This window comes from Poeciliopsis prolifica, unplaced genomic scaffold (assembly GCF_027474105.1).
Source record: "Poeciliopsis prolifica strain line A6 unplaced genomic scaffold, Auburn_PproV2 SCAFFOLD012, whole genome shotgun sequence".
Classification (NCBI taxonomy): domain Eukaryota; kingdom Metazoa; phylum Chordata; class Actinopteri; order Cyprinodontiformes; family Poeciliidae; genus Poeciliopsis; species Poeciliopsis prolifica.
The window spans coordinates 9,457,548-9,468,966 of NW_026562387.1; the positions used below are offsets into that span (position 1 = coordinate 9,457,548).

General features: G+C 38.5%; 2 protein-coding genes across 3 annotated transcripts; one reads left to right on the top strand and one right to left on the bottom strand.

Annotated features, from left to right (window-relative positions):
* The first annotated feature begins 3,187 nt into the window (after positions 1 to 3,187).
* On the top strand, positions 3,188 to 6,680 carry LOC129364573 (somatomedin-B and thrombospondin type-1 domain-containing protein). 2 transcript variants are annotated; one of them, XM_055037289.1, is made up of 5 exons: positions 3,188 to 3,667; positions 4,336 to 4,530; positions 5,267 to 5,345; positions 5,763 to 5,933; positions 6,551 to 6,680. In XM_055037289.1, the coding sequence occupies exons 1-5, from the start codon at positions 3,445 to 3,447 to the stop codon at positions 6,666 to 6,668; spliced, it is 786 nt and encodes a 261-aa protein (XP_054893264.1). In that variant the 5' UTR covers positions 3,188 to 3,444; the 3' UTR covers positions 6,669 to 6,680. The 2 variants fall into 2 exon arrangements, with proteins under 2 accessions (XP_054893264.1, XP_054893265.1); XM_055037290.1 differs by having other exon boundaries at positions 5,763 to 5,864.
* Positions 6,681 to 7,053: 373 nt separating this feature from the next.
* Positions 7,054 to 11,065, bottom strand: terf1 (telomeric repeat binding factor (NIMA-interacting) 1). Its single transcript, XM_055037286.1, has 9 exons — positions 10,862 to 11,065; positions 10,283 to 10,378; positions 9,939 to 10,066; positions 9,746 to 9,832; positions 9,498 to 9,647; positions 8,309 to 8,421; positions 7,668 to 7,765; positions 7,464 to 7,549; positions 7,054 to 7,334 (listed from the first exon to the last, which is right to left on the bottom strand). Exons 1-9 carry the CDS (start codon positions 11,013 to 11,015, stop codon positions 7,173 to 7,175), a joined length of 1,074 nt encoding a protein of 357 aa, XP_054893261.1. The 5' UTR covers positions 11,016 to 11,065; the 3' UTR covers positions 7,054 to 7,172.
* Between the last annotated feature and the right edge of the window lie 354 nt (positions 11,066 to 11,419).

Below are 11,419 nucleotides of genomic sequence, written 5' to 3' on the forward strand. Positions count from 1 at the left end.
TTGGAAGCATGTTTTGAAGTTTGGCGACTACATGCATGAAATTTCTCCTTTCAGAGCAGGTTTCGGCTTTGCCAATTTGTGATATTTATTCACCCCGCTCTTGGCACAGCAATAGACACATGTTCACACAACTTTCTACGGATCTAACCTTTCTGACTGCTCTTTGTCGTTTCATGAAGAGATTTATGAAACCAGCTGTGATAGATGCACCCCATCTCCTGCAGTCATCACCATTACCTGCATTTTTATCTCTCAGAGAGACGGGGGTCAGTTGGGCTCCACGCCCACACACTGCGCCTCATCTACCTGCCCGCGTTGATTTACATACATATGGAATTGTATGCCAAGGGAGGTGACTGATGATTGGATGATTATCGGTGGTGATGTCAGGTTCGGGCAAGGGGAAAACTTTAAATCAAAATCACTTTCTTGGTTGTCACCATGGTGGCACTGATCGAAGGTCAAGCATGTCAGGAGAGAAGCAACTGGGTAATCAGTCCCCTCTGCTGCTTGGATGCTGGAAAAAGCATCATCCATAACTGATAATGTCCTGTAAGAAATGGAAGTTCATTATGTGGCTATAAAACATAATAGACACGGCTGTAAGTTGAGCGCAATGACCAAGACTCCCTGAATGTCACGTTGTAAGTCTGTTTGTTCAGTGCAATGCATTTTAAACAGTGTTCTCTCTGCATCATTAAGTCTTTGATGTTTCAAGCCAAGTCAAACAACCAACTTTACAACTCCGTGAAGAGTGACTCATGAACCTGTGACACGTCTGGTCCCATCATTCTCAAACAAAAGCATGTAAGAAAGACAGACCCGCTTACAATAACAAGCTTTCCAAATCACTAAAGTGCACATAAAATCGGACAGATACGCAAGTAAAGAAGACGCTGAATTATAGTTCTCGAAAACAAACACCACTGTTAAAAAGTCAGTGTTTAATGAAGAAAAACATCAAAACATATGGTGAACAATTATCCTGTATTATTATAATTGTGTCTATGGCTTTTAAATGTTACTCTGTATCTTGATTTGGTAAAATGTGCCCATCTTATAAAGTTAAGACATGTACATATAATGTACATGTCTTACTTTAATGACAGTAAGTCATTATAGGACAATAAATCCTATAATGACTTATTGTGCTTTGATTCTGTTACATTTTACAAGGGCATGTACACTTATCTATGTTTGATAAAGAATAGCTTTCTGGTTCAGGAAGCAACAGGAAGTCTTCTGACCTGCTAGACTGATATGTTGTCAGGTTAAGAACTGAGGAATGTCATTGTGAAGTTGAAGTTCATCAATATAGCTTTACAACACAGTTACAGTTTGCATTCCCCGCATAGGTGTGATGAAGCAAAGGTTCACCCCTGTCTTTTCTGGGATTTGCTCCCCAATAAGATGTATTGACTAAACTCAATACATCTGTTTCTGACCTGGTGTGCTTCCTTTTACATTGCAGTTTAACGTTTTGAGACCCGTTAATTCGGTCCTCCCCACTGAGACGCACAAAGAAGCTGTCAAACAGGAGTGTGTTCTAATGGTTAGGCTGATCATCTCTGACAAATGCACTCCAGGGGCAGAAGGTCCAGGCTTGGGAGTCTGTCAGATGTAAAACACACATGCTTTGATGTTGCACTTCCACCGTGCTGAAGGCACAGTAAACTTCTGCAGCTTTCTCTCTCAGATCAATGGAGAGATCATTTAAGCAACAGCACTATGACTGAACAAAGCTGCATGCATGTAAGTGTGTGTAAAAGGATTTTAGATTAAAGCCAGGTACTCGTGTTTCATAGTGTCCAAATAAGATGCACGGGATTTCAGGTTGACTTCACTCAGAGTTTTAAGTTCACCAGTTCAGATGCTGAATGTTGCCAACGATGATTATAATGAAGATAAAACCTTTCACTGTTTTTCAAGGATCCAGGTTATAGAACCCACAGAGGGTCTTTGTTTGTAAATTTAATACGTATCCAGATTATAGATAATATTAGTTCCTTGCAAAGCTAATTAAACATTATGTTTTACTGTCTGAACAAGATAACCCTACTAAGAGAAATTAGTAGTTTTCAAATAGTTTTATTTATGAAACCAAAAATAAACCTATTTATCAACCCCTTGCAAAGTGATTGACTATGAGGAAACACTTTTTTAAGAGCTGCCATCGAAGGACTGACTATTTCCAGCCCCAGGGAATAAATAAATTGCTTGAAAATGACTTGTCTGATGACATGACACTGGCTCGAAGATCTCATCTATCGGGCGGAAAGATTACAAAGATATTCTAACGTGTGTAACTCTAGAGAACATCCTAAACAATTTTTGGACCAAAAATGAGAGACTAGAAATCAAAAAACATGGCTGACCAAAAAGAAAACAAAGGCCCAAATTTCTTTAAAATATAATGACAGACCCAAACCCAGTTCTGCAAAATGAAGAACAAGTTAAGCTTATGTAAAATCAACTTAGCTTCTCAAGAAAAGACGTCATACTGACAATCAAATATGGAAGTAGTCAAAAGATAAAATATTTGAAAGCATTGTTTAGCAAAATGTTTTAGAATTCTTGGAACAAGTTTATATTGATGCTTTGCTAGGAATACAAAGAAGCTATGCAAAATCACTGGGTTTAAGAAGAACGTACATTGCTACCTCTAGATGCTTCTAGTGTTTAATAACCCTTTTATTAAAAAGTGCAGCTTTACTAAACCCTGCAACCAACAATAAATCAGACAGAAACAAACTAAATTTTGCTTCATCTGCTTTTGTTACACAACCCTGAAACAGAGTGAGGCAAAAAGGCAGCAAGGTAAGAACTAAAGAGTGACTTCAGTGTCCCTTGAGCATCCTGCAGCACAATTATTTGGAAACTTGCCAAGCCCTCACATTCCTGCCTTTCTTGTGAGACTCAGAGATCAGGAGTGGCACCGCTGGCAGAATGGTATCTGGATTACAGCTCTTCTGAAGGGAAAGGATGAGACAGACGTATTGATAAAAATGATGGCAGGTATGAAAAAGGAGGTAAAGGAAAGAACAGAAGCAGGAGGGAAAGCACACAAACCCAAACCCAGCAGGTCACCCCTCCCCTTATTGTTGAGGGAGGTACTCAGCTGGCGAACCTGGAGGGAGACACCAGCTCTGAGAAGAGACTAAAGCAAATACAGCATGAGGAATGAAAGTGTGGCTGTGGTGGGAGCTTTGGGATGCTTTGAACTGTAGGCTGCTTTTGCAGAGCCCAAAGTCTGGACACAGCAGAGAGAAGCAGGAACTCCAGATTACAAGGGATCCTGTGGTGGAGTTCTGTCTTGTCAGTTGCACACAAGAAGAAAAGCTGGATTGGACATGTTTTAAGGAGAACACCCTTCTATACAAAGAGCCAACCAAGAGGTTGGAGTATTACTTCAAAACTGGACATTCGGCTCTCACTCGATTCGTGATGGTTTCCTATTTGGAGGTCGTTTATTGGGTGACGGTGTTGTGCTGTCTTGGGCAGAAGCATCTGGTGGCCGCTGGTTGTTCGGGGAAATGTTGCCGGGGCAGAAACATGGGCTGTTCTACTACAGACTGGAGGATGGACCGAGCATTTGCAAAATGCTACTGCGACGAGGTCTGCATCAAAACCAATGACTGCTGCTTTGACTATTTCACAGAGTGTCCAGGTGAGTGATGAAGGGAGGGGACCAGTCTTAGGGTAAATGAATCACAGAGGAGTCAGTTGGATTCATTCACAACTGAACTTTATGGCACCCCTATGAGATAATCAGAAGACAAATTATCTTCGGAAGTTGTCAGACAAGGGGCAACAAAGTCGGAAAGGAATTGTTAGCCTTATCTAATCGTTAGTGATGCAGCTCTTGCTCATTCTGAATACTATCTGTAATTTTTCTCATTTATCTTGTGTGTCTACCAAATACCTCAGCCAGCTTTGTGCCAAGCCTCATTTCAGTGGACTGCCCAACACAACACAATGGCATTAGGACAAATATTTGAAGAATGTGAATCTTGTCAATCAGTTGCAGCAATTACAGTTCCAGGCAAACAAGCTGAGCGTACTTAATATGTGTTACAGCCCAGTAGCCACAAAATGGGCACACTTACAACATCAAAGCCTGATTATTAAGCACAAAGAATTGAACTTGTGTTCACTTGGCAGATTAAACCTGTTTGTAACAGAGACAAAAAAAACCCCACTAGTTCTTCTAGACCCCATACATTGCAACACAGTCCAATAATTATGTTTCTTTTGAATCGAGATGAGAATTGGAGCCTGTGTGAAAGTTGTAAGCAAGTCTTTATTCTGCCCTGTGGGGGCCTCTTTTTTTTGTAGCTCAAGACTGTGCTGTGAGCGCTTGGAGCTTTTGGAGTGGTTGTGCCAAACCTTGCCAGCCTTCAGTCAGAGTCCGTGTCCGTCACGTAGAGCAGCAGCCTGGTAACAGCGGCGATGCCTGTCCCAGTCTGGAGGAGAGAGCTGGTTGCAGGGAGTATAGAGATCACAGAGGCAGCCAATGTGGACTCAATTCAGGTATAAGAAACATAATATCTGCTTTCATGACTGCTGCTATTTTTTGTGTTAGAATGCCACTTAGAATGCCACTTAGAGGTTTACATCCATGTCTCACTGAAAGATAGTAAATTTGGATTCCTTTATGTTTTTGACCCATCCTTTTTCAGAATGACAGACAATACTGTCTTAAATTATTTTGCATGGACAAGACTTCCATGCAAAGCCCACAAATTTTCAATAAGGTTGTTGCCAACCTTCTTCAGGTCTTAGGCGAGAGGCAGGATGCACCCTGCAAAGGGTGATCAAAAAACTACATCTAGAACAAGAACATGGTCCAAAACATTAACCATTTTGCATGGATCCCAAAACCACTCTGGATATTTGTTTAGAATCATTTTCATGTTAAAGTCTCCAATGATACCCTGAGGTATCGAACTTCTAAGTCGTGCAATGAAAGAAGATTGGTTAGGAAAATCAAGAGCAAGCATCATTGCAGCTGTATGCTGCACAGATGATTTAGCCAGTCAAAAATAGTATTTGATCAAATCAGTAAAATCCTGCTTCAGTTGTTGACTGTGCATCCTATGACTTTGTATTTTTGTGTTTTTTGTGATGTAAAGCACCTTGAACTGCCTAGCTGCTGAAATGTGCTATACAAATAATCTTGAACTTGAACTTAAACTCTGACAAGATCTCCAAAGTTTTCCATCAATGGGCAAAATATTAAAAAACTTGAGCCGTTTTCTTTTATCAGGCCCAGCATTCATCACCAGCTTGGAATTTGGTAAAGGAAGACCTAAGCATGACAGCTATGGAAACCCCCTGGACACAGGGTAAGTTTCACATTATCTGCGGGTGACTGAAAGCAAGACACATGACGTTAAAAAAACGACAAAAGAAATGCTTTCATGGAGGTAAAATTTTACCCTGTAATATAAAAGTCTAAACCTGCTTTGTTGCATCTAAGTGAGTTACCTTTGTTTGCCCACCTGGCTGTCTGTAAACATGATTATACAGCAGTGCTCAGAAACAGCCCACAATCCTTTGAAATTAAATCCTCACAAATGTCACAGAAAGGTCCACACACATTAAAGGGGCTTTCTAAGAGAAAAGGTGAGTGCAGAAATCACAACTGCACATTGGTAAAGTGACGCACGCTTTCCAAGAAACCTGCAGCTTTTGTTTTTGTTCTGTTAACATATTGAGATTATTTTCCATGTGTCTTAAGACTTTTCTGTTACCCCCATCAGGTTCTGCATGGAATTTAAAATGGAGTCCCGGACAGCACACTGCACGGTGGAGAACCGGCCTCACACCCTCTGGATGCGCTACATTACTGAAGGATTCAAAGTGTGTGTAGCGTGTGAACCTCCTGCCCTACAGAACAGTAGCTGTCAGGGTGACGGCCAAGAATCGAACAAGTAGGAAGTTATTAGTTGTGGTGCTTAAATAATGTATTTAACTATTCAAGAGTGTACTCAGAAACTGTGATTTGACTTTAGTGCAGTTTTCTAATCCACAAAAGGTCAAGTAAAATACAAACTTAAATACATGTACCTGCATTCTTGTTTCAAAATCCTTGAGCATGTTACCCCTCAATCACATTTTTTAAAACTTTGCAACCATAAACAAACTTCTTGCATGAATTTGGCAAAAAACAAACAAACAAATAACAACAACAAAAAAAAAAAACACCAGCACACTTGGCTGTGAAATTTCCCAAAAGCATGATGCTACCACCACCATGCATCACACCAACTCTTCCTATCCTTAATTTTGTCATCGTTGCCAAATAGCTCAATATTTTCCATTCCTCTCCCTAAAAGGCTTTTAAATCATCCAGGTGGACAAATTTCAGTCAAATTTGGGAGTCTCAGTTCATGCTGATGTAAAGCCAACTTGCAGCAGGCTTAGAAGATGCCATAAAAGCCAACATCTGTTATAGTCATGCCGATAAATTTACATACATTTTTGACTGAAATAGTAGGGAGAAAGAAACATGACTGAAATCTTCCCATGCAATGTTACTGTGTTTCAGAGAAGCTGTGCTTCAATGGCAGGCAATGGGGAACCCACACTGCAGAGGGACATGGAGGAAGGTCCAGAAAACTCCCCAGTGCACCTGTCCAACACAACATATCTTCATCTTCACCTGACCTCCAGTCTGCTGAAACAAAGCGTGCAGACCACAGGATGTTTTCTGAGACACTAAGAGCTACATACTAACTCGAAAGCTTACAAGGATCACTGCAAACTCAAAACACACTTATGTTAGAAATTAAGCATCAGTAGTTTTTTTTAAATTGTATTTATTATTTCAAAACATGTCTGCAAAAAATACATCAAATGATTTAAAAAAAAGTAACTATATACTTGCAATTTTACTTGTAAAACTAATTTAAATAAAAATATTTTATTAGTCTGTAGGTAATATTTTTGACTTTGGCGCCCTCTTGTGAAAAAAATTGAAATTAAGAATTGGTAAAGCCCAATGGCTTTACAAATTTTACAAATTTACACTAACATGGAATAAAAATAAGCACCAAAATAGCATTTTCTTACATAAATAAAGGAAAATAATGTCTTCATCAATGGGTAGTTTTATGTGCAAACTGCTCCATTAGCCCAGCTAAAACAAGAGGTTGGAAGCTGCCTTTTCTTCAGCCGACTTTGTCCGTCCTTAGCAGAACTCTCCAGCGGTCTTTCAGCATGATGCCAGTGCGTCCCTCAAAGTCATAATCCAGTAAGATTCGAGACCAGTTCCCCTGTCCATGACGTTTGACCCCATCTTTAAGGCATTTGTCCAGCTTGGCAGTCCATTTCTAAACACAACACATAGTCAGCACCTTTTCCCCCCCACCCCGCTAAAAATGAATTTAACTTAAATAAGAAAACTATTTAAATTTGGAATAAGTTAATCTGAAACATATTTGTTTTGTGATTCAACTTGCCCTTCGTGTTTTCTTTTCCATGCACTTTTCACTATTTTGCAGTGGGGAGGTTTCTAAAGTCTTCCTCGCCATCAGGTGACACACCTCTGAAGGTGGGAGGTTAAAAAGTCTTTAGCTTTAATCAGGTTCATAACAGTACTGGAAACATTTACATAATTGCCATTATTGGTAGTCAGGTAAAAACAGAAATAGGATGCGTCTTACCTCTACTGCTGAGTCTTGTTAGAGAAACACACGGCTTTTTTGTGATATCAGGTGACCAGGCCTCGGTAGGTTTAGTAGAGAGCAGTTTGCGTTTTGTTCTGTTGAAGTATTACAGATTGTTTTCAATGACATGTAAATACATTGTAGTAGCCAATGCAACTCGGGAAGACTAAAATAACCCCCTTTTTTGTTGTGGAAAAAATGAAGACGAAAACAGCATAATGTTCTGAGATGAAAATTTCTTTGAAAATTGTAATCACAACAATTACAGTTTAAAATTATTCATGTCCCTGGCACATTTAAAATTACTCTACAAGTTTGTTTCTGATGTGAAATCAGAAGTCTGACATCTCTCAAAAGACAACATGACAAGTCCAAAGTGGCACATCAGAAATGATTCGTATCTTTTTCTGTAAGATGACAAGCTTTTGCCATTACAGCAATCAAAGCTTTGTGCTGTTGCTAATAAGTTTTTTTTTTGTGCTTTTTCGATTGTATTTTTTTTTAACCCCTTTATTCAATGAACTCCATCTATGTGTTTGAGCCTGAAAGGTCTCTGTGCTGTTACCTCAAACTTTAACTCCCTCTAATTCGGAATAACTTGGAGCTCAAGTGTATATGTCAGAAATCATTTTTCATACTTTTTATTCTTCTGTGTTGCTTCACTTTGCTTTTCTGAGACAGCGATGTCTTGTAACTCCACAGGCTCCGAATCCATCGTGTTTTGGGAAGATTGGACAAAAACTGTAGCTTTCTGAATGAGAAGCATAAACATACTTTAAGATGCATGTATTCACTGACAATTATAGGCAAAATCATTCTGTACCTAAATGCATTTCATTAGTGACTTTCTACAAATCTTCCTATCTGCTCCAATATTATTGAAAAAACATATTCCAGGTAAAAGTCACTACCGCACAAAAACATTATTCGCTTAAATTCTAAAATCTGTAATACATTCATAAAAAAGAAAATATAAAAAATGTCAAATTTTTAATATATAGAATAACTTTAAATAAAAAAAGGATAACAAATTAATTGAAAGAATTAAAAACACAAAAACAATGCAATGTTAATTTCTTACACACTTTGGAACTGACCATTTTTTTTTATACAGGAAACAAAAAATGCTGCTGCTTTCAGAAGTCCGACCCTATTATCACAGTAAAATTGTGTTTTTTATGATTCTGCACTAAATAAAAGTTTTTTGATGAGAATCACAAACATTAGGAAAAAAATGGCCCATTAATATTACTGTTAATATATAGCGAGAAAACCTAATAACAATCATAAATAAGAAAAATAATGACAAAACAAAAACTGACAGCTGAAATGGCTTTTTTGTATCGGATCTGTTTACCAATTACACTCTGAAATCAAAACCACCCATGAAAAAATGACATGCTTTTCGGGTTCATCGACACATCCTCGCCTGTTCAAATTAAGTTTTACACATGCCCCACTGGAAAAAAAAAAAGTACTTCCCTGCTATTAGAATAAAGTACGTGCTCTGCTTTTCTGAAATATTGCTTCCTTCACTCCAGTGAGCTAGAACTGATTAAAATAAAATCTAAATCTTGATAAAACTGCTTATTTTCTCCAGAGTTGCAACACCATAATATCCTAGCTCAGATCATTTTCATCCTTTGAACAGGTTTATTATTTATATGTTTCTTTTTCAGGCCAATTTCCCACATAAACATCAGAATTATTGAACAGTTAGAGTTACAGATGTACTTCACCATTGGAAGATCTACATGCTGGAAGGACGAAAAAGGGAAATTGGCAGAAAATAAGACATGTAAGACACCTCGCTTAATGAGATCTCACCTTGATGAGGAAATCGCATGGGTTCTTTTTCAAGTAATCATCCAAGAAGGAGTGTATGGTCTCCAGGAGGCGGTTGAAGCTGAAGTTCATGAAGACTGGGTGGTACGTATCAGCTTTTGTGACTATAGTCGAGAGATTAATTCCCAAGTTCTGGTTCAGAAAAAGTTGTCGTTAAGAATAATAATGAAGAAAAACAACAGTTATCTTAGGATAAAAAAGGACAAAGAAAAGCAATTGGATATACAGACCCGAGGGTATGTGTTTTTTTTTTCAAACCACTTGAGGACCGAGGAGGCAGAAGATCTCTGGCCTTTCTCCAAGCAGATGGCCACAGCCTAGAAACAAGACAAAGCGTGTCCTTTAGGCCCAGACCCACCCTGTAAACTCAAAATAAAATGAGTTTTTCTAGGGAAGCGATCCTCGCCAAGGCAGAGGCAGTACCTGAACAAACAGGAGAATGGTGATCTCTTTGAATAAGTCTTTATCTTCCACTGCGTTTTCCAGGCTTGACCAAACACTGGCAGCAGACATCAGAGGCATTACACGTTCATCTTTTTCAAACAGGACATCTGGGAAAGTGGGGAACATTCATAAGAGCAAAAAAAAGAAGCTTAATCTTGAACCCCAAGTCTTCCATTTTCTCACTTGAATTATTATTTTTTTTACATTTGCAAAATGGAACTATGTCTTCATCCACAAGATATCTCTCATGAGGCCATTTGCAGAGTGTGTCTGCTTTACAATAGCAATGCTATAGTTCAACCTAAGTTTTTTTAGCAACTCACCCAGCTGCTTTCCGTGCATTACTCTTGCTAGAAAGGCAGATATCAAGAATTTTTCATTATGGGCAGCTGCATTAAGAGACTTACTCTGAAAAAGAGCTGAGAAAAAACAAGAACATATCAGATCTTCCAACATCAAAACACAAAAGAGGCCTTTTACATGTGTATTATTGTTTAAACACAATAAAGCACAAACATTTTCAACTCAAAAAAAACCCCAAAATAACTTTTTTTCTGAAAATATCAATATCACAATCATCCTCAAAATGCGGACTTTTTTTCTTATAAAAAACACGATGTTGGATTACATCAGTTTGAAAATGAGGAAAAGGCGTTACATCTGCAAGCGACGTCAAAAATATATACTTTTTAATTTTTTTTGTATTTGAAAATAAACCAATAAAAGTAAATATTATTCCAGTCACTTCACGCAGCGGAATTACAGTGAAGTTAGTCGTTTCAAAAAGTCAGAAACTACTTCAGAAGTAAGGTGAAAATCCAGGATGTTGTCCTAAAATCTTCCGACTGCCAGATAAGTAGTTACTTCCCGCTGGGTTATCGGCCGGTTGTTGGAGAACTCACCTTCAAAAACTGACAGCGTTTCGTTAAATGCATCAAAGTTTCCCTCTTTGAAGCTTCGACATAAACTCACAAACAGGAAGTCCAGCATCCATCCTGAAGCGACGGCGGTAACACGAGTAGAGCTGACACTTTTATCTGTACTGGACGACTCCATCGTTGTTATTTATTTCTTCATGCTTGTGGAAGAGTTTCCGCGCGCGCTCTTTTATGAGCGAAAACAACGCAAAAACAAGGGACTACAGCGACCTTTGGCGGTTGGGAGGAATAACAGCACTCAGCAACATATTCATTTCTTATGAAGTCATGACATGTCTCAGCTTTCTCAAATTATTTTAGCCTAAATACACTAATTGTAGTGTATGTGAACTTGAAGAAAGCAACAAAAAAATTCTGCCCAAAAACAATCTGACCTAAAACAAGAACATTTAGTTTAATTTAATTAATGATAGTAAGGAAAAAGATCATGCATACTTATATGCAGTGTATGTAAATATCTGGTATCAGTATAATGATGCAACGATCCCTAATATGCAGATGCAGTGCAGAAACATCAGCTTA